This window comes from Eucyclogobius newberryi, unplaced genomic scaffold (genome assembly GCF_026437365.1).
Source record: "Eucyclogobius newberryi isolate DKJ021-1_F unplaced genomic scaffold, fEucNew1.0.hap1 SCAF_20, whole genome shotgun sequence".
NCBI lineage: Eukaryota > Metazoa > Chordata > Actinopteri > Gobiiformes > Gobiidae > Eucyclogobius > Eucyclogobius newberryi.
Window position 1 is genome coordinate 13,157,253 of NW_027315835.1, and position 22,071 is coordinate 13,179,323.

General features: G+C 39.8%; 3 protein-coding genes across 4 annotated transcripts; 2 read left to right on the top strand and 1 right to left on the bottom strand.

The window, feature by feature from the left end:
- The first annotated feature begins 1,596 nt into the window (after nt 1-1,596).
- On the top strand, nt 1,597-2,622 carry armc7 (armadillo repeat containing 7). The gene is made up of 3 exons (XM_072456868.1): nt 1,597-1,765; nt 1,986-2,129; nt 2,207-2,622. The coding sequence occupies exons 1-3, from the start codon at nt 1,678-1,680 to the stop codon at nt 2,551-2,553; spliced, it is 579 nt and encodes a 192-aa protein (XP_072312969.1). The 5' UTR covers nt 1,597-1,677; the 3' UTR covers nt 2,554-2,622.
- Nucleotides 2,623-4,290: 1,668 nt separating this feature from the next.
- On the bottom strand, nt 4,291-20,736 carry acsf2 (acyl-CoA synthetase family member 2). Of its 2 annotated transcripts, XM_072456851.1 has the most exons (16): nt 20,579-20,736; nt 18,976-19,171; nt 17,299-17,427; nt 16,922-16,975; nt 16,723-16,841; nt 15,286-15,448; nt 14,828-14,923; nt 14,125-14,276; nt 12,493-12,584; nt 12,332-12,408; nt 6,165-6,272; nt 5,934-6,085; nt 5,672-5,813; nt 5,468-5,578; nt 5,304-5,372; nt 4,291-4,487 (listed from the first exon to the last, which is right to left on the bottom strand). In XM_072456851.1, exons 1-16 carry the CDS (start codon nt 20,719-20,721, stop codon nt 4,434-4,436), a joined length of 1,857 nt encoding a protein of 618 aa, XP_072312952.1. In that variant the 5' UTR covers nt 20,722-20,736; the 3' UTR covers nt 4,291-4,433. The 2 variants fall into 2 exon arrangements, with proteins under 2 accessions (XP_072312952.1, XP_072312953.1); XM_072456852.1 differs by lacking the exons at nt 12,332-12,408; nt 12,493-12,584; nt 14,125-14,276 and having other exon boundaries at nt 4,294-4,487.
- On the top strand, nt 7,947-12,203 carry chad (chondroadherin). Its single transcript, XM_072456857.1, has 4 exons — nt 7,947-8,875; nt 10,581-10,744; nt 11,073-11,225; nt 11,723-12,203. The coding sequence occupies exons 1-3, from the start codon at nt 8,090-8,092 to the stop codon at nt 11,212-11,214; spliced, it is 1,092 nt and encodes a 363-aa protein (XP_072312958.1). The 5' UTR covers nt 7,947-8,089; the 3' UTR covers nt 11,215-11,225; nt 11,723-12,203.
- Nucleotides 20,737-22,071: the final 1,335 nt, after the last annotated feature.

The window sequence follows — 22,071 nt, forward strand, 5'->3', positions numbered from 1 at the left end:
TTCTGACATCTTTACATAGAGCACGTACAGCTCAGCTCAGAGTCTTCAGCCAAAAGTCTGAAGGCTCAGATATAGTCCAGTCTGTTTTGGGTCCTGTTAAGACCCTCCTTTCTTCTTTTCCACTTCAGCCAGCTGCCTCTGTCTATGCTCCATCACATCTAACCACTTGGCGTTGTATTTGGCCTGTTCCTGGGCCCTCAGCTCGTCCACGTCCTGGAAGAACCAGTGCCTGCAGAAAGTCAGAAATTATTTTATTATTACAGAACCATGTAAGCTTACTGGTTGATGGCACATCCCCTGCTTTATCTCCATGGAGATGTTACTGCTTTGCTCGGAAAGTTCCACAGTATGACATTTAACATACAAGCAGGTGACACCACCAGGCCAATAGGTCAGATCAAATCAGAACCCCCACAGCATGCAGATTCCACAGAGCCCTGTTGGTGTACCCCCACAGCATGCAGATCCCACAAAGCCCTGCTAGTGTACCCCCACAGCATGAAGATCCCACAAAGCCCTGTTGGTGTACCCCCACAGCATGTAGATCCCACAAAGCCCTGCTAGTGTACCCCCACAGCATGCAGATCCCACAAAGCCCTGTTGGTGTACCCCCACAGCATGCAGATCCCACAAAGCCCTGCTAGTGTACCCCCACAGCATGCAGATCCCACAAAGCCCTGTTAGTGTACCCCCACAGCATGCAGATTTCACAAAGCCCTGTTAGTGTACCCCCACAGCATGCAGATCCCCCAAAGCCCTGTTAGTGTAGCCCCACAGCATGCAGATCCCACAAAGCCCTGTTAGTGTACCCCCACAGCATGCAGATCCCCCAAAGCCCTGTTAGTGTAGCACCACAGCATGCAGATTTCACAAAGCCCTGTTAGTGTACCCCCACAGCATGCAGATCTCACAAAGCCCTGTTAGTGTACCCCCACAGCATGCAGATCCCACAAAGCCCTGTTAGTGTACCCCCACAGCATGCAGATCCCACAAAGCCCTGTTAGTGTACCCCCACAGCATGCAGATCCCACAAAGCCCTATTAGTGTAGCCCCACAGCATGCAGATCCCACAAAGCCCTATTAGTGAGCCCCCACAGCATGGAAGTACAATAAAAGCATATTGTAGAACCCCCATGCTACATAGTCTCACCTGTTCACGAAAGCTGTGGCCAGTCCCAACAGCAGAGTCCCAAACAGGAAAGGTTTGGCAAAACGTTTCTTAGTAGACAACTGGGTATTCTTCATTTTCGAATGTCCCGTTTTTCCCTAAATGTCAAGATTTGCACAGAAAATGTCAAGTTCCCATTCGATAACTCTTGCACAGAACTGTCAGCATGATCAGTGGTGACCTCTCTGTTGATAAGACGTCCAGTACGAGTAACGAGTCACGTATGGCCACTTCCGGTTTAAAATACTCAATTTACAATGATATTAAACAGACAACGTTATAATGGTATGCATTAAGTTACGGCAGGGGTGTGTGTGCGTGAATATTGATAGAATAATAATATATAAATCATAAACGTGATGTAATATTTGGGTGGAACTATTATCATGCAAGTTAAGGTTTCCGGGGGAACAATTAAGCGACGGAAATCCATCTCAAACCAATGTAGAGCTGTGTTTACGTTTTTTGTATGTGAAAATGTAAAACGAACCCTCGCTTTAAATACTGAAATGTCGCGAAAAGGTTCCGCTGAAGGCTCTGACCGTTTCGAGTATTTGCAGACCTTGGTCACTGAATTCCAGGACACGGATAGTAAAGGTAAACAAAGAATAGGGAACGTAGAAAACCAGTTGAACTCGCATATTGTATATAATTAGCTTCGCTTCAAGTACTGTGAAATTGACACTTACACTGCGTTGTTAATTCAGTATTATTATGCTGTTAGGATCGATGTTTAGAAAAAAAAAACCTTTGTTCATGATTAATCAAAATATTCTTTATGTTAAATAATTTCATGAAACTTATCTATGTTTTTCAGAAGCGAAGGAGCAAGTACTAGCAAATCTGGCAAATTTCTCATACGACCCAAAGAACTATGATCATCTCAGGGATCTGCAAGTGATTGACCTCTTCTTGGACATGCTGACCGAAGAGAATGACAACTTTGTCGAATTTGGCATGGGTGAGCACCAAAGCAAAACCCTCTATACAAAATGTATCTAACGATGCATTTTATTGTTGTATAATTTTTCTTTGTAGGAGGATTGTGTAACCTGAGCATGGTGCCTGAATTCAGAGGGTTTATTCTCCAAAATGATGGGATAAATTTGGTCACAAATTGTTTATCAAGTCAAAATGAAGAGACTATTTTGTCGGCTATCACCCTTCTAATGAACCTCATCACCACTGACTCTCGCTCTGAAATCACACAGCCAGGAATACTGCACTGTTTGTTGCGGTTCTCTCTGTCCGAAAGCCCTCGTCTAAGGAACTTGGCTTCAGTTTTTCTCCAGGATTGTTGCAGCGAGGAGCAGGTTGCTCAGGCGGAACAGCAAATGCAAGGACAGCAGCAGACAGCACTCGGGATACCTCTGCCCAAAGACTAAATATATAATATTACAACATTTTGATACTGTATACATAAACATAAAAGCTATGGCATCTATAAGGACATGCTAAAAATTGGTTCTTCACAAATCTGCTAAACATCAATAATTTTCAACCCCATCTTAGTTTGCAGTTTTTAGTCTGAGTGGGAAATATGGGGGGGAGTAAAATACATTTCTAGAACCTAGATCAAATCACACTTTATTTAAGCACTTTAATGCATTGTATGTGGTCCAAAGTGTTTTACATTGACAATTAAATAATTCCCTCGCACCCACCCACAACCACATTTCTTATTGAATCTTGATTCATGTAGTTTGAGTTTTTACATGTTAACTAAAGTTATCTGATTCTAAGAGTTCACTTTGTGACCGGTTAAATTGACCTGTCACTCATGCTGAGCCTGCCAGAGGCTGGCCAATGGGGAATTTAACCCAGGAACTTCTTGTTATGAATTTGAAGGTCCTGAGTTCTACTCCCTTCAAACTTGAATCACAATATGAAACAATATCATCAAAATGCATATACCGTAGTCACATGCATAATTTGTTCGTTGTCACCCAGTTCTAGTCTTCAAATAATTGTGATGTCATCCGAAACCCACCAAATGCCAGTTACTGGTATACACTCAGATATACTATTATATATTGTGTGTTCCCTGTCAGTTATGAGAGTTGATTTAGTTTATTATACAAATGTTTAAGTTGGATGAAACCGGGGCTAAAACTTAACATTATTGACATGCCAAGAGGACTTGTATATTCCTCAAAGTTTCCATAAAATTGTGCAAATTCAAATTATTGACTAGTTAAAGGTCAAATCAAATTTTTGTATGATTCCATTACATGTTTTATTGATTTAAGAGGTGAGCTTGAATTAAGGACATCCACATATATTTTTGGCCTTCAGTCTCAAAGTGGGGGTATTTTTAGAATGTTTAACCGCAGTTTAACAGGAGAGCTGGTATGCAGTTGGTATTTTATACAAAGATAGAAACAGCTGAAACAAAAATACTTTCAATATTATTGTAGTATGTGTTTAAAATATAGCAAGTAGTACAAAAACATCACTCGAGACTAAAAATATAGTATTTAAAAGATGGTTTACTAAATTTACCCTGGAATCTTTGTTTTCAAACCATTTGTACAGTACATTCTTCTGGCTCAGATTTACAACATACCAGGCAAATTCCACTGCACAGGTTAATTTTAATTGGCTGGCATTTATATCTGGCACTTACTATGAGCATACCACATCCTGAAGGATTTTGTTCAAGCCCAAAAATATGCAAAATAAAAAATCTTAAATAAACCTTGGGGTTCTCCTTCCATGTTGAGAGAACCATTTGTTTTTGCCCAGGCTTTTAAAGAGCTATTTCTGGGTTGAGTCCTTCAGGTCTAGACAGAAAACGACATCCAATCCTTAAGCCCAGCATCAGGTGGACGGCACATGGACCAGGACGGCCCGAGAGGAAATTCTTCACAGTTTTGGGTTAAAGTCGACACTGTATAACATTTGTCCATTTCAAACTGCACAATGCCCTCATGTTCATTCTGTGTTTGTGTAAGTGTACGTGACTCTGAATCACATTCCAGTGGCTCAAAGGTAAGCACCTGCCATCGAGATCAATAAAAAACGCCCTGCTCTTCCCGTAAAAAGAGAAACGCCCATGCCTGATTTTATTAAAACTTTATTTCATGTCGTAAAAAATATTGTATGGCTTTTTGTGGTAGTGGTTTGGTTCACTTGTCAACATTATCTTTAGGAATTCATTTGAATAAAATTACTTAGACCATTTGACTCACGTACACGTAAAAGATCATTTAACATGATTATAGTGAATAGGAGAATATTTAGTTCAGAAGAATCATAGCAGATGTCACTTCAATTTGAGTTGTTCCTCTGCCACTTCACGTAGTTTATTTTTCTGGATCTGAAGAGAAAAGGAAAGTATTAAATGTTTTAAATCACATTTTAATATCTCAACATGGTACTTGTTACTATGTTTTAATATTTTAAATACACCATCTCTAGAACCCGGACCGCTCAGCGAAAAGTAAACTTTGTTTAGGGGACAATACATTTGACCTTTACACAGTAGAAACACATAGACATCTGATCTTTATCAGAAATCTGATTCTGTAATAATATATATGCGTGTTTACTCATTCAAAGCTCAGTTCCCATCATTAAATACAACCCATCAACAATTGGCATCACACAGAGCAAGAGAAAGGACCTGGGACCAGGCCCACACACCCTGCTCTTCAGCCGTTCACACTCATGTGTTGTATTGTTTGGCCTTTTGTATTGTGTGGTCATTACTAAATTATATTAAATCCAAAAAACAGTAACTACAAGTATGTAACTACAAAAGCCTGTGCCCTACTAGCAGTCCCTCTTCATCTGAGAGGTAGTCTCTGGTGGGATGAGGTGTGCCGACTCTCGATTAATCTAGCAGGACATGGTTTGCGTGCAGACTAACTAATAGCTCTTTTTCCTTCTGTCTGGGCGTCCAGGGCCATTCAAATACAACCACATGTCTTCAATAACTTATTTTCACCAGCATCTCATGAAAGAAACATAAAAGCAGAAATGTAATCTGTCAGTATTTGGGAACGCCTTAATAAAGAAGCTTCTACTAACTTTGATCTAAGTCCATTTTGTTTTATGCATTTGGTAAGAATACAAGACATACACTATATTTTTCACTTTGCAATGATGAGATATAAAAATATAGATGAATTACCTTTCCAGTAATTGTGAGGGGGTAGCTTGTGACAAAAAGAACGTAGCGAGGGATCTTGTAGTGAGAAATCTGTCAACACAAATTTGAACAGTTTGAAGTTCGTTATGCAAATAAAATATATAATCTCAGTTAATGTTATAAAACATATTTTATAACAATCTCACATTATTTTTACAGAAGGTTTTTATTTCTTCTGGTGTGCATTCCTGTCCATCAACAAGCTTGATACAAGCACAGACCTCCTCGCCCATTCGCTCGTCCTTTACTCCTACCACCTGCAGACGGTTACATACTGTTATAATACATACACAGTATATGGAGCTTGGCAGATATAGTGGCCTGGATTTGTAATAATAGTCTGTTTTTACCTGAGCCTCTTTGACCTTTGGGTGTGTGTGAAGAAACTGCTCAATTTCAGCAGGATAAATGTTCTCTCCTCCTCTGATGAGCATGTCTTTAATTCTGCCTTCAATGCGTAAATAGCTGTAGGCGTCCAATCTGCCAATGTCTCTGAGAAGCAAAACATACAATTATTAAGCAATCAAAAAAAATACTAATTTAGTCCTATTATCCCATGTATTAGTGTACAATGACAGTTTTACATAAGCATAAGTATTATCTAGAACTCACCCAGTTTTGTACCAGCCATCTTTGGAGATGCACTCGGCTGTTTTGGCTTCATCATTCCAGTACTCCAGCATCACACAGAAGCCCCTGATCATCACCTCTCCCAGCTCCCCCAGAGGGACCATCTGCCCCGACGTGGGGTTCACTACTTTAGCCTGTGGACACGAGTACAGATACTCAACAGCCTTTTGAATACTGTGACATTGAAATTACTGATAACGTTTGACTGTTTACCTCAACGTGGTCAAGGATGTACCCCGCAGTTTCACACTTTCTCTCCATGCTGTCAAGAGGAGTGCCACAAAATGTCACCGGACTGTTCTCTGTGGTGCCATAGCCAATCTGAAACATAGCATAAGGTCAAATAAGTTTACCAATTGGATATTACACACACACACACACGCACGCACGCACGCACGCACGCACACACACTAATTTCACAAAGGTAGATAAGAAAGTTAATGTGTTTATTGCAGTGTGATTTGTTGTTAGAGATGAGGTTGTTGATACAATATGGTGTGCTTGAGAAAGCTCTAGCTCATTCTAAAACTGCTCAGGAGTCAGATTGTTTTAAGTATCAATCCTTGCTTAAATGGTTTATTTTTATACTACTTTTAGCATTAATTAGTATCTGATTTTTAATACTTTTGAACATCCTTCTATGGAATGAACAGATAATAAACCAGCCCAGCATGTAAACAGCATGTAAACAGCATGTAAACAGCATGTAAATAGCATGGGCGCCTCTGTGAAGTAGTAAGTCCTAATGTGCATTAGTAAGGTGTAAAATATCCATACAATGTTGTGAGTAGGTCTACAAATATTAGATATACAATTACACAATTAGCAAATTGCAAACAACAATTATTTAAGTAATATCCACTGCAAACAACAAAATACTCAAAATGCCCAATTCGGTATAAAACCAGTTAACCCCAACCCTGATATTTTTCCAAACTCGTTCAGCCCCAGGGAGGAAATATGCATGCAATACTAGATACAGAGTTTATTGAACATGAGACTAGACGTGTGGAAAACAGAATGCAATGAGATTCCCAATAAAATGTTAGATTTGGCAAGTAACCTCTACATTCCTGTAACATGAGTCCATCTGCCATTTACCTGAACCAACCTGAAGCCAAACACTGGGCCTGTGTTGTGGAAAAGCATAAAACTGTGGATTGAAATGCATTTGCTTATGGGCTAATTGTGGCTTCATGTTTTTTATGCTTTTCCCTGCTGCCAGGAACATGCTTGGAAAAATAATTTACAGATTAATGAACCTCACCATTGAAACAGGATAGTCTTTTGGTCATAAAAATGTGATGGTGGCTGTTGCATAACCACACTACAAGAAAGGAAATATGCAGGCAGGAACGTAAAGTGGCATGTTGAAGTTGCATTCCTGGGATGATGGAAGTATCCTTTGCCATTGTTATGATTTTAAAGACCTCTGACCAAGCATCTGGAGCCAATTACAGGTTATAAAACGACCGCACACGAGTGGCTCTTTTTGCCCAAACCGCAGACTGAAAATACAATACAGGAGTCTAGGCTCTAACTTGACCTCATGCCACGTTAGTTCATGTACACCTGTAGATCGCCCAAAAGTAAGACGATGATGCCTAAATTATCTAGAGCTAAACCTGCTAAAATAAGAAAAATATCAACATAAGATTTAAGAATGGAGAAATATGAAAAGATACAAAAATAAAATTCACAACATTTTAAAATAGATATAAACTTTTCAAAATAGAACAAACAAAGTAACAATGTTAAATTAAGTAGCGATTGCATATGTATTCAAGTATAAGAAAAGATGTACTGAGGTTTAAAAATAAATAATAATAATGAGGATAATGTAAATAAATATGCATAAATCCTATTGAAGCTCATCTGGGGTTAAACTCTCAGACACATTTGCTCTCCTCGACACGCAACAAGCCCTTGAGTTTTTCTTTTTTTTCTCCTCAAAGTAAATGTTATAAATAGTGCAGTGTGCAGTGACTGGCCATCCTCCTCCACTCAAAGCAAATTTCTCAGCTCGGCCCACCTTTGCTCACTCACCTTTAAGGCACCATAACAAATTGACCACGGGTTTTCTTTTCTACTTTTTGTAAGAGCGGTGTTCCAGTACGCTCCTTTGCATCACCTACAGCATGCGTTGTGTGAGCTGGCTGCTGCTGGGGACCTCGCTCCTGGTTTTGGGGCCGGCGGTCACAGGCGCCCCGGGGCAATGTCCAAACCGCTGTCACTGCCACGGCGACCTCCTGCACGTCATCTGCTATGACGCGGGTCTGAAGAAGATACCAAGAGTTTCCGAAGCTACACGCCTGCTTAATCTACAGAGGAACAACCTGGGAAACATTCCCACTGGGGCTTTCAGTGAGAGTACAGGACTGATTTCGCTTCATATGCAACATTGCCAGCTCAAAGAAATTGGCTCCCAGGCATTCAAAGGCCTCACAAAGCTGGCTTATCTCTATCTATCCAACAATGAGATCACTACCATCAAAACTGGCGCATTCGAAGACCTCGCAGAACTGACTTATCTGTACCTAGATGGAAACCTAATCACAGAATTGGCAAAGGGGCTCCTCTCTCCTATGATTAATCTCTTTATATTACAGCTGAACAACAATAGACTAAGAGAGCTACGTCCCGGGACATTCACTGGAGCCAAAGGCTTGCGCTGGCTGCACATGGCCAACAATACTCTGACCACGCTGCAGCCTGGATCCCTGGATGAAGTGGAGAACCTGGCTATCCTGCACCTGGAAGGGAACAGGCTGGCGACCTATCCCAGTGCAGCTATGAGTAAACTGAGAGTGGTGGAGGAGCTGACCCTGGGCAGAAACCCCATGAGGACCATCCCGGACCTGGCCTTTCAGAGCTTCGGACGATACATGGAGCAACTGCACCTGGACAATATGGGGCTGGAGAGGGTGAGTCTGCTGCATGACATTTCACCAAGTGATTTAACTATTAGGCAAGATAAACTTAAGCTGCATTTGTTGCAAATGTTTGTGTATTGGTCCTAAGCCCAGACAAATTGAAAGGATTCCATAAAGGCATCTGAAATAACCCCTATGTCAAATCAATATGCAAATAATTGGTATGCAAGGTAAATGTTAAAAAAAACAGCCACTTGTATATTATGAAACAGTTGTAAGAGGATTTGACATAGGGGGCAATGTAAAAATCTATCTAAAATGATACATAATTTAACTGTCCTAATCTATCAAGTTGCATTTTAAGTAGTATGAATGTCAATTATTTGTAACATAATGCCACTATGTGTAAGAAAATAGTGGTATTTCCATTAGTTCGAAGACGTTTTATGATTGCAATGAACCTATACCTGTGTAATGCTTTATTATATAAGTCAGATCAATGTGTGCTCCTCTCTGTATTAGCTCTTTAATGCTTAAGTAATGAAGGCACTGCAGATGTTGCAAATTGTAAACCAACAAACCAGCCAGGGAGCAGTGTGGATACAGGTATTTTTAGCCTGTTTTTGTTTGCTGGACTCCGCCAAGCATGTCTAAGAGTCTAATTATTACACAGCAGTTATTTTGAGTTCATGCGTTTTCTCCTCGTGCTCTGGCCAGGTCTAGCAAACAGGTCAGGAGGGGTTAGGACCAACACAGGTAAATAGAGGTGTTCCTTAGGGCTATGAACTGCTGTATTTTTAGCCTGCCATGGCCAAACGTGAATGGACAATTGCGTCCTTTGCGACCCTTTCCTGGCAGAGAAGAGAAATTGCAGAGAGAGACACGACAGAAGAAGTTCAAAAAAACATCTCAACCATATTGGAAGTCATCAATCTTCCATTGCGTTAAAACACCATGCCGTGTGCAGGTCGACAGTGGAAATTTCCAAAAACTTACACACCCCTCATCTCTCATCCAAAACTATTTCAAAGGGATGTCTCTCAAACTTGACACGACACACTCGAGCCTGCTAGCACCTCTCTGAAGTTTTTAGCACCCTTGAAGTGGAAAGGAGCCCAAAGAAAATCTGTGTTTGTGCAGAGGAAGGATGAGAGGGGGCTTTCATTACGAGGCGAGTCTGGAGAGATTCCCCAGCATCTCACAGACACGACATAGGATCAGACCAAGAGTGTGGTGCTAAATCTGCCAAATACACCCCCGAATAAAACAAACTTAAGTCCACGGCACAGGACAGGTAAAGCCAACAGCACAATTTTAGTCTTTGCGTCATGGATTCTGTTTGCAGCAAACCCAAACTAAAGCAGGACAAGAACAAGACCAAACTAAGTCTACGTCTGGCTTAAACCGGCTTCAAACCAGGACCAGACCAAATGTGAACATAGCCTTAAGCATTTATCAAAAGCCAGAAAGACCATAGGGTCAGAGGATTAACAAAAATAATCTACTTATATTTATGTAGTTAACGTCCAAGGTGCACTATGCAACTTATAAAAACATGTCATTAAAAAAGGATAATAAAAATTACTGTTGTATAACATGGCAAAGCAATAACATCTTCACCCCCCAGTAGGAAAGTTACTCAATGCATCTTAAATGCTTGTTCAGAAGATTTCAGAATGCACAATGCTTGAGTTGTATGTGTATGTGGCAATACTGATGATATGGTCCTGAAGTTAAGCTTCTACTCTTCTTCCAGTTCTCAGATGGAGCATTCACAGGTGTCACTGCCATCAAGTCCCTTTACCTGGACAACAACAGACTCAAGACCCTCCCAAAAAGTCTAGAGTACAAGACCCTGACCAATCTCACCCTGGTCAACAACCCCTGGACCTGCACCTGCTCACTTGCTCCACTCAGGAGGTAAGACAACGATGATACCAGCATTTTCAATCAAATTAACCTAACTTTATGCCTCAAGATGTTTGGTTAATTGATAGCTCTGATTATTAATTAATAGTTTTGACAAAGTAAAAATAAGTATTTTCTAAATGTAAAGTGCTTTTTCATATTATCATTCAGACAGTTTGAGTTTATAAAGCTGAGCACATGCTTGAGGAATGTATTGTAGACAATGGGAATGAAGAATAAAACTGTTGTTGTTTGGTTATGGTGTCAATACTCAAATTGCTACATCATGTCAATTGAAAAACTAAAATGTCCTATTGTGATATTCATTTGCCTTAAAAAGGTGGCTGGACAATAGCCGTATTCAGGCAGATGCCCTGTGTGCCTCCCCGGCTCAGCAGAAGGGCAGGCAGGTCCGGGAAAGCTCTGCCTTCAGCAGCTGCAAAGTCAAACAGAAGAGAGCCAAGAAGGGCACACGCCAATAAACAACAACAAGGTACAACAGGAGTAAAACTATCGACATAAGACTGAGTGAAGCTATTATCCAGTCCAGAATGTTTTGTGCAGCACAAAGGCCCAGATGTTTGGCTGCAGAACACATGTCAGGCTCTTTAATCAATTTCAATTTCTGGCTCTGACAATTTACTGTCCCTCCCCACTCTTTAGTCTCCATTCTCACATTGTGTACCAACCAAATAACATCAAAGCATCAAAACAGGAAAATATATTGTATGTGTCATTGGACAAGAGGCCCATGCCTCGTGTGGAAGCACAAAACCTCCAGAATGAACTCACATACCTGCAGAGACTTCAATAGCACAGTGTTGTTTTGTTTTTTTGCACATAAATTATGCTCTGTAATTTACTTTAAAACACTTGTAATTTCAGAAACCATATCCCTAAAATGTGGTTTCCCACAGTCAAACCTGTCCCAAACTTTCATTTGACTCCACCGTTCTGTTTGAATTGGCTGCTCATTTCGTCTTTCCACAGGAAACGGCCTGTTGAAGTTGAAGAGCCTAATTCATCTTTTTAGACAATAACAATTTGTAAAATGCAAAACTATACATTGCACAGATTAAAGCTCAGTAATCAGTAACTCAGTAATCAGTTGTATTTTTGTGTATATTGACGCTGGTTTTCCAGGTATGTAATGAAGAGAACTAAATGCATAATGTATTGATAAATGTTCATGATTTCCCCTTTTAAATTATAAAATAAATGAATAAAGCACATTGTTTTCTTGTATTATATACTAAATGTCGCAATTATTGCAATTGCAATGGATTTGTTAAAGCAAAAAACTGTCAAAAGAATGTAAATAGGTTCAAATGTAACCAAATCCAGTATTTTTGAGTGATTTCTGTAAATGTCTAAAGGTCATATTTTATGCATAGCTTGTTTACTCATAATCTGACATTATCTAGACTATGGAGTGATATCAACTTCCCGACCAATAAACCTCTACAAAAGAAACTTCTTTTGCCATTATTTTTTCATCAAACAAAGTTATTCGTATGTTGAGTATTACCCAAGAATGTGTCACCCTCTTGTGGCTAAACATTGTACGCTTGTGTTTTAAGTACTGAATAAGGTACTCACTGTTATTCCCTTTACGCCCATTACAGATATCACTTTCTTAACTAGTTCCGGAGGACATGGAGAACCAGCCATGATTCCTGCATAAAGACAAAGATGGAAACACGTTACATCAGAGGAATAACAGTACAGATGTCATGATATTTCTAAACGCAAAGTCTCACCGCATTCCACAGATGAAAGGTCGTATTCATGGATGTCCGGCTGGTTGACCATGTCCACGTACATGGTGGGAGTCCCATAGATGACAGTACATCTGATGAAGGAGATGAACAATATTCACTCAAAACATCTGCAACCAATAACAACGTTCAGATCAAAACGTGGAATCTAGAAACTAAACTAGAACAGAATGTCATTATGTTGTTCTCCCAGTTGGCGGGCAAGAGACAGCTTTCCTTTTGACTACATTGTACTTTCCTCTGAACATTCAACAATAGTGACCTAGTGACTAAACCTAATAGCTCATTATTTTTTCAAAAAATAATCTGCATTTTAACCATTTGGATAAATATGATTGGCCTGTTTGAATGTCGTGATGTCGTCTGAAACCCAGCAATATTATTCTGTTTCTAAACAAAGGGAAACAAGCTTGAAATTGTAAGAGGAAAATCCACAGAGGAAAGAGGAGAGATAATGGCATACAACAGATCATTAATACTGTATAAGTAAAAGCAGCAGTAATAAAAGTAGGAGTAGTGGTGGTAGTAGTAGTAGTAGTAATGATAATTTGTGAACACTAATAAACATCATAAATGACACTCAAATTTTCAAATGCAAGCAAGACATAGAAGTGTCGTGGAGTTCTACCAACTCAACCAACTACTTAGGGTTGTCCAAAATGTGAAAATATAGCTGCGTGACATTTTGTGATGCAATATTATTATTCTACTTCATTCACAAACTTTTCTCCTGGTAACAAATGACATGTTGCTGATTATTTCTACCTTTAAGGCAGGGAAGTGGATATAAACCATTTATCTTTTATATTTTTTGTAGCTAAGCTTTAGGGTTTTTCTCCCTTGGAAACATTTTCATAAACCACATTCTACTTCATGAGGAGATCTTTGGCCTTTACAGTTTTCTCTTTAACAAGTGCTCTTTGTGTTGAGAATCAGCAGTTTGTAAGAAAACGAATCAGAAACAGGAAGTGGGCTTTTGTCATGAGAAACCCTTAGAGCCAAACACAGCAGTTAGAGTGACTGCAGTGTAACAGAGTAAATGTGTTAAATGTGAAAATGCTGGAGAACCAAGTAGTACCTTCAACTAAAAGCTTTGTATCAAATGTAGCAAATCTATTATCAGGGTTTTCAAATAAATCAATAAAGTAAGCCAACTTTTCCAACAGATTTGATGAAACTTCGGTGTGATATCCATTTGGAGTTGACAGATTAAGCAACCGGAACCAGAACTTAAATAGAAGCATTGAGCAAAGAATGTGCAGGGTTATGTTGGGACCCACAGCAGGTTTTCCGGATCATATTTCACGGCACATTTTTTCTCTTTTCACTTGAAACTCAAAACCTTTTTCTTCGTGGACATATGTAGGCCATAGTTCACCACTGGCCCAGTTTTACGTAACATCTAGTCATCACCTGACACACTTTCTCAACGCTTTAGCTTGAATATTGAAGCTTGTCATAAAGTACAGTATTTTTTAGAAATAAATGAGTAAATTCATTATGTGCAATTGTTATAACTTATGGGATAATGTTAAGACTCTGATATTAAATGATGGTCATGTAAACTAGGGAACGGGCCCAACAGTCTGTATCCTGTTGCATGCATGGCGTTACCTTTCACTCTCCATTGCTGCCAGATTGGCCTTCGAATTATATCCAGGTGATGGAAACACAAGAGTTGTTCCATGTACAGCTAAACACATTCCACCACCCACTGAGCCAAAACAATGGTACAGAGGCACGGGGAGGCAGAGCCGCGGGCTGGGCTATAAGGGGGGAAAACAATACACAATCCGGTTATTATCCCGTTTTTCCTTCAGAATTTATAAAGCCTCTTCCATGTTTCCCCATAGTCCAAATGACTAACTTTTGAACCCCTTTGACTTTGGAACACGCCATACACTGGATGACTGAGCAATTTTGCTAAGAAGAAACCTTATGTTTGAAATAACTTTTAAAAGGGAGGTGCATTATACTGAACTATAACACACATAAGTATGTACACAGAACTGATAAACCACACCTCTTCATAGTGGCATGTCGCCATAACAAGGAGTGGAACCCGACATGCAAGTACTGCTTGTATCAATGTTTCTTTTGCATAATATGTCACTTTTCAAGCTTTTTGTTGATCTTCTGTTGTTGCTCAAACCAGGGGAAACTCTATCAACAGGCATGTATTCCTCCTCAACACATGATCAAGACAATTTAATCTCAAAATCAAGATCAAGACAATTTGAGGAATTTTGCTCCTCAACAATCTCCTCTTTGTCACTATCTCGGAAGTTTAAAACATTATTGACAAAACTTGACTTACCTTCCAGTGGTATCCAAACCGCCGGCCGACATAATAGGCGTCATTTATGATGTTGCGATGGGACAAAGTTGCACCCTTGGGAGCTCCAGTTGTTCCCTGGCAACAGTGAGCAGATGCTAATGAAGAAAACACACTTGTTTTGCCCCAGGTCACACTCGAAAAACAGGTCTCAATCTCAATGGATTCTCCCAGGTTAAATCAAGGTTGGTAAATCATTTGACAGGAAGGTACGTAGAGTAAAATGTGGGTGAAGAGTGCGGAGAAACATTCAGCAAATTACCACAAACCCATGACTCTTATTATTGGACGGAAACAACATACATTTTTATTTGAATTATGTCTTGGGTATCGTTTGATTTACACACTGTATACAAATGTTGGATTCTTAGGGAAAGATCCTGGTTGTTATTATGAAAACGTAACTTATTTCAAGTGTCAAAATGAAGTTGAGGTCTCACCGATGTGAACTGGATGTTGATGGGGTCGTCGAAGCAAAGTTTCTTCTGCAAGTCTTGCAGTTCTTGTTTATATCGACTGTCTCCTGCCTGCATGATGTCGTCAAAATGAAACGTCCCCGGTTGTCGACTGTCCAGAACTATCACTGAGTGCAGATCAGGCAAACTGCATGGTAAATACACAGACACAGGTTTTAGGCACAGATTATTTCTGAAATAAATATGTTTGTCATAATAGCATATGTAGAGCAGAAGTCTGTATATCATCAGGCCATATCTTAAACTGATTTTCAAACTGATTATTGTTCATTAGTTGCTGGGTCCACACATTTACTATGGTTATTTTGTGTTTTTCTATTAATATGACTTAATGCGCAAAAAATCATGTTGTTTTAAGATAAGTTAAGATATTCCTTTATTGTCCACACATGGGGAAATTTCATTGTTGCATCGCAGGTAGATACAGAGTAAAGGACAGATAACTTGTAGGAAGTTTAACACTCTTAATAGAAGAACTCTTATAAACAAAAACTCCTATAGACAAAACCTCTCATTTGCTAATAAGGAATGGAGGGGAAAAAGAAATAAAGATAAAAGTAAAAAAAATATAATATAAAATATTTTTTGCTTATTCTTTTACTTTTTACGACGGAGTAAAAAAAGAATAATGTCATTAATTAATGAGAAAAAGACGTTAATTAATGAGAAAAAAGTCGAAGTCAGAAAAAAGTCGTAAATTAACGACAATAAACTCATTAAATAACGAGAAAAAAGTCATTAAATAACGAGAAAAAAGTAATTATTTAATGAGAAAAAAGTCGTAGTTTAGGGGCCGATTCAAAGTGACGTGAGCAGTTCACTTTCAGCCCCACGGTCAGGACGCACAAGAACGGGCTTGGATGAGTTGACAGTTTAGAACTACATAAAAGCCTGAAATAGATGTTAAAGTGTTTCCTGGCCTTTAAAACGATGTCTTACGTGTGTTTATTACAAGACAAGACACTGCGACAGTTGGATAAACGCTTTACTTTCTCCATGGTGCAGCTGTAGTGCACTGTGGGCTCAAACAGCAGCCGTGCTCCGTGCCACAGCCGCCCGCAGACAGGAGGAGCAGCCTCGGTGTTATATTCACATATGTTCTGCTCCTCTAAGTTGTTTGTCTACGTGGGCACTTTGCGCACAGTCACTCTTCTCACGTGCTCATTGTGTGCTTAGTTTTATGCCCGGATTCTAAAGCCTTTTGTCATCCCTTGGACAAACTCAGTAAAACACACAGAACACAAAACATCCGTCTGCGCCTCCTCAGCTCCTCCTGACGCCTGACTGAGGATAGGACCAAGGACCTCATATACTTTTAACAAAATGTACAGAACTTTTTCCCGTAAATGGTGAAGAAAACATTGGGTGTTTTTGTACATTAACCGAATGTGAGCTCTGTACCGTTTACTCTTGAGGTTTCCCGGGACGCTGGTGTCTAACTCGGGACAGATCTCTCGGAGCATCCCACAGTATTTTTGAGTGACAAACTGAGTGGGACACACTATGGCGTTACAGCTAACCTGGCCGGGGGAGAAAATGTTTTATAAAAATCACAAACAATGTCAGACAAATCAATGGAACTTGATGTAACTTCACTAACCTTCCTTAAGGCCTGCTCCACCTCTCTGACCTGATACGCCGGGTTCACCGACACCTGACACAAGGAAACAATTTATACTTCAACGGAAGGAAAGAAAAATGTGTTTACCGGTAATTAATTGGGCCAAATATACATAAATACACTCATGAAGTATAGTATGCATTTTAAATATAACTGCACTATGTAAAGCAAATAAAATAAATACACTTTTGTTTAAACTACAATTAACAACATTGGGCATGTATAAAATAAGAAAAAGATATGATAAGATATGATGGAACGTTATTGTAAGGTTATTTAGTGTAAAGAAATGCACTTTATGGAGATGTGTAACTTCTTATATGTGATTGTAAAAAGTCATGAATAGTCTTACGCACCAGTATGATGCCAGCTTTAGCCGTGGCAAACTGAAACAGCACCCATTCGTAAATGTTGGGCCCCCACATGCCGAGCCGGTCTCCCTTCTTTAGGCCAATGGCGAGGAGGCCCGCTGCCGCCTGGTCCACCTGTTTTCACACGATAATAACTGGACATTATCTTAAGCAAAAAGACTCAGCGGTGTCTTTCCTCTTGATTTTAGTGACCAAACGTATTAAATCCAAATCAAGTATAACTGTTATAAGTATTTTAATGAACAAGCATCTGTCTGATCTGTACTATAGTGACATTTGTTTTACCACTAGTATTCCTGAGCCTCAAACAGAACTGGACTTTTTCATTCAAACATTGAATGATATTACTGATGAACATGCTACTTTTAAAAGAATCAGGGTCAAAAATAAGAATAATCCCTGGTTCGGTCCAGACAATCGCTGCATGATCTTGAGAGCGTGAAAAAGAAGCAAAATCAGCAACAGATTGTCAGCAGTTGTCATAAGCGCAATAATTATGTTTCTACTGTTCATAAAGCCAAAACATCAATATGTCAAAACTTTCACGGAATCACAGGGCAATTCTGCAAAATTTTGGCAAACGGTTAAATCCTTGTCACAAAATTCTACTCCCTCTTTACCAAATAAAAGGATTAAAGATTGAATCAGCGTGACAACAAAAATATGTATTTGTGACGCGTTTAATCTGCACTTTCCTGACTCTGGAAATATATTTGATGCTGCTCCATCTGCTGCTGTTTCCCAAATATATGAGAATACACCAGATGATCAAGTATTTTCCCTACTAAATAACTAAATAAATATGTTGCTCTCTAGATTTCCAAAAACCTCCACTGAAGCTAACATCCTTGAACCGAGGTTACTTTTATTATCAGCCCACTAATAGTAAATAGTTTAACTCATGTTTTTAATCTCACAATTCAAACTGAAAGTATCACTACTATGGAAAACTACTTTTGATCTCCCTTTGCATAAAGGAGGCCAGAAAAAGGATTTGAATAATTTCCATCCAAACTCAAAACTATCCTGTCCAGCAAAACTCTTGGAGAGGCTAATAAGTAACCAGGCCTGTGTTTCTTAACCAAATATTACATTTTAAATAACTACCAGCGCGGTTTTATACCAGGGCATAGCATTTAATTAACTACAGGTGGTTTTATTCGTTGGCAAATATATACAGTACTTATATCAGTTCTTTATGGTTCATTTAGTTCTTGTAAGTTGCTAGGAAACCAGTAAACAAATAGTGTTCGGTCTTTGGAAACATGCCATAAAGCCACTTGTCTAATGTGTCACATGAGTTACTAAACTGATACTGATAACACGTCTACTCTTGATTCACGTTCGATACTACATAGATTTATGGCCAAAATAAAAATAAATGACATTTTCATAACATGGCAGCCCATTTATTATGAAATGTGTGTTTTTATTGCGATTTACAGCCCCTGATTTGAGCACGTCTAAGTGTCCTGAGCGTCACTGGGGGAAAGGTCACATGGGCAGACTTTATGGGAGGCTGACAGTCCAACAAGTGTTTCCACAGCAGGAACACACTGCCCGAGTTCTCAGGTGAAGGAGGAGGTCTCCATGGAAAAGCTACTGTTTGCCAAGGATGTTAGGCATTAAACAATGTTCTCTCCTCATCCCTTGATTACTTACATCTTCTTGAAACTGCGCAAACGTTTTTCTGACTCCGTCCTTGAGGAAAGCCACAGCCTCTCGGTCCGGCACGCGCTCCACTGTGCTGAGCAGGACTTCTGGGATAGTGGCATGTAAGAGAGACACGCTGGACGTCCCGTGGGCATAGCTGGTTGTTAGGGTTGGAATGAGGGGCGGGCTGTCGACATGAATGTATCTGTCAGAGAGAGAAAGGAGTTAACAAGTGTGTAGTCATTATACCACTAGAATATGCTCACTCATATAGTTCCGTGAAGTGAAGTAGCTTTTGGTTCTGGTCAAGGGTTCGAGGTGTTAAGGCTTTGCCTGGTTTGTCTCACAAGATTGCTTTAAGATCATCTATTGCCATGGAAACGGCCTACAAGTTGGAGGATTTTGTCCATTCACCGTAAAAATGCAGGTTTTCAAGTTATTATCATTATCGTTTTTGTATTTTTCTCAATAAAAGCACCTGCAATTGAATAAATACTAGATAGAACATTTAATACCACACTGAGGAACATTCCAGGTAAAGCAATAATATCTCCACGAGACAAGCATGTGATGAATACTGTTCCCCACAAGACTGAACACATTTGAAAGTGGAATGCAATGTTCTTGAGCCTACTTTACAAGGGAAATTGTACTATTAGAGCATGTATAGTAGAAAAAGCTTCAGTTGTAGTCCTCTGGACTCAGTTTGAAAAAATAGACGTTTCGACTCTCATCCAAGAGTCATTGTCAATAAAAGAATTTAGATCGAGAACTCCGATATTAATACTGTTCTGTGGTAAGACCCACCCATTGGGCGGAGCCTTCCTGAAGTAGAAAGAGTTGTTGACTACAACTGAAGCTTTTTCTACTATGGAACACGCCTGGACGAATGAGGGATTACACCGACATATTAGAGCATGTATATGATAAGTAGCCATGATAATATAACATATGATAAGGAACTTTGCACAGCCACCTGTTCACCTTTTACACAGAGCAATTCAATGGACTGTGCACACAAACGTTTGACATTATGTCACATCGACATCATTGTGTTTACATCATGTCTAGCAGTAGGTAAAAGGCCATTTTGGTTAAAAATTATACATAAGCAACTGAACTCGATGGCCTACTTTCTGACTCCAGGGAACATAGATAATGGAGGGAGGAAATGTACTAATGCTTCACAACGGCAGTTTCACCCCAGAAGACCTGCAGAGCCTGCTCCTTGTCCCCTCCCCCCTGTCCCCTCCCCCCTGTCCCCTCCCCCCTGTCCCCTCCCCCTTCCTTCAGCTCCTTTTAGGCTTAAAAATGTACTTAAAGGATTTCTGAGGTATAAACAACGTGCGACTCATGTGCAGATGTGGGTTAAACTGTGCAGTGTTACTTATGCAACACATCTAAAAATGTAGCTCACAATCAGCGTATTGATTTCTGTTGTTGTTGCGTCACCATAATTAATGCAGGAATACAAAAAACAAAAACGTGACCATCTGATTGTCTTTACGCACGGATTGTGTCACGCATTTGTCCTGCACAATACTCCAGCCAGATCATAACAAAGATCATCCACTTTGGCTTTCTTCACCAATAAACCCAATGAGTTTCTCACCGACTTCTTGCAGGGAGCGCGGCTGCGGCGGCTGCGGCGGCTGCGGGATGGCGCGTCCACTGCCTCCAGAACACGTTCCGGTTCTTAGAAAGCGGGGAAAGGTTCCGAAGGGTTTGGGAACAGAATGCAACTTTGGGCATCATTGTAACCGGGACCGGGGACCGGGACAGCTGCTGGTACGAAGATCTGCACCGCGCCCAGTGGAGGAACTTTCAGCCTGCGACCAGGAGCCACTGGAGGAGCCACTGGAGGAGCCACTGGAGGAGCCACTGGAGGAGGAGGAGGAGGAGGAGGAGGAGGAGGAGGAGGTGTCGCTACTGTGGAAGTCCAAACCAACAGCTTCTGTGCCAGAACTTTGGTCCACGCGCGCGCGCTTTATTGGCCCCAATTGAAAAGCGCAATGGTTGATCCTGCAGGGGGCGTCACGTGGGGAGACGGGATTTAAGTGGCAAGGATTTCTATGCAACGCCCATTCAAGTTATACAAAGGCTTAGATAAGACATGTCCAAACTACGGCCCGGGGGCCAGATGCGGCCCTCAGGCCAATTCAAGCGTTTTGATTTTATACCAATCTAATAATCTAACTAATTCCAAGTATTAAAGAGGCTCATAGTAACCATGTCAAATGTGGACAATAAAGGCATATCTTATCTTAAATGCAAAATTTCGAATGATTCACTTTGTAATTTGATTGTGGCCCCTGCTCAAGTTTCAAAATACGGCCCTTTGTGAAAACAGTTTGGTGCTTATTAGATCCAGAAATCTTCCCTCAAGCACCCTAAAGTAGAGTTGCAATTTTTAGTTTATTTTAATTTATTTGGGCAATTTAAAAAAAGTGCCTATAAACGCAGTGTTCCTACCTCCATACAAGTTCATATTTACATCTTAAGTGTATGTGTCATAATTTATTCTTGTCTGGGACTTCTCTTTCTTTAATTTCAGTTCAAACACGTGCCTGTTTATGGGTCACATCTGAGCACAGTGATTTTATGTAATTGTCAACAAGTAAGAACAGTAAGAACAATACTGAGCAAAAATTAGCTGTGAAGTTACATCATTACCTTATTTTACAAGTCATTTTACTGAACCACTATGGATGTGTTTATTGTATATATTTGTTCAAGATTAAAACATTATTATAGTCTATCCTTTTTTCCACAATAAAAAAATAAACAATAAACATATGAGACACAGAACATAAAACACGACACACAGCACCCAAAAAAAAGAAAGTATAAGTAGAACAGAACATTTGCTCAAATAAAACCATGGCACATCTCAGCTGACAAAAAAGTCCCACTTAGTCCAAAGTCTGTCAAATAAGTCAATTTTCAAAGTCCAACATGTAATTATTATCTTTTTAAAATTTTGAAGGTCAGTTTTAATTTCAGTCCTTGATTGTTGCTTCAGTTTGTGTCATGCATTTCTGCCAGAGGTTTGCCCCAAATCCATTCATCAAGTCCATGGCAGGAGGTTTGAGGCCTAAATACATT

What these genes read in the sequence shown, in the direction of transcription:
- armc7 (XM_072456868.1), top strand. Translation starts at nt 1,678, where the DNA reads ATGTCGCGAAAAGGTTCCGCTGAAGGCTCTGACCGTTTCGAGTATTTG. An exon ending in CCAGGACACGGATAGTAAAG is followed by an intron (nt 1,766 to 1,985) that starts GTAAACAAAGAA and finishes TATGTTTTTCAG; the next exon opens with AAGCGAAGGAGCAAGTACTA. An exon ending in CTTTGTCGAATTTGGCATGG is followed by an intron (nt 2,130 to 2,206) that starts GTGAGCACCAAA and finishes TTTTCTTTGTAG; the next exon opens with GAGGATTGTGTAACCTGAGC.
- chad (XM_072456857.1), top strand. Translation starts at nt 8,090, where the DNA reads ATGCGTTGTGTGAGCTGGCTGCTGCTGGGGACCTCGCTCCTGGTTTTG. An exon ending in ACAATATGGGGCTGGAGAGG is followed by an intron (nt 8,876 to 10,580) that starts GTGAGTCTGCTG and finishes CTCTTCTTCCAG; the next exon opens with TTCTCAGATGGAGCATTCAC. An exon ending in TCACTTGCTCCACTCAGGAG is followed by an intron (nt 10,745 to 11,072) that starts GTAAGACAACGA and finishes TGCCTTAAAAAG; the next exon opens with GTGGCTGGACAATAGCCGTA.
- acsf2 (XM_072456851.1), bottom strand. Translation starts at nt 20,721, where the DNA reads ATGATGCCCAAAGTTGCATTCTGTTCCCAAACCCTTCGGAACCTTTCC. An exon ending in GCGCTCCCTGCAAGAAGTCG is followed by an intron (nt 19,172 to 20,578) that starts GTGAGAAACTCA and finishes TCTCTCTGACAG; the next exon opens with ATACATTCATGTCGACAGCC. An exon ending in CAAAGGTCAAAGAGGCTCAG is followed by an intron (nt 5,579 to 5,671) that starts GTAAAAACAGAC and finishes AACCGTCTGCAG; the next exon opens with GTGGTAGGAGTAAAGGACGA.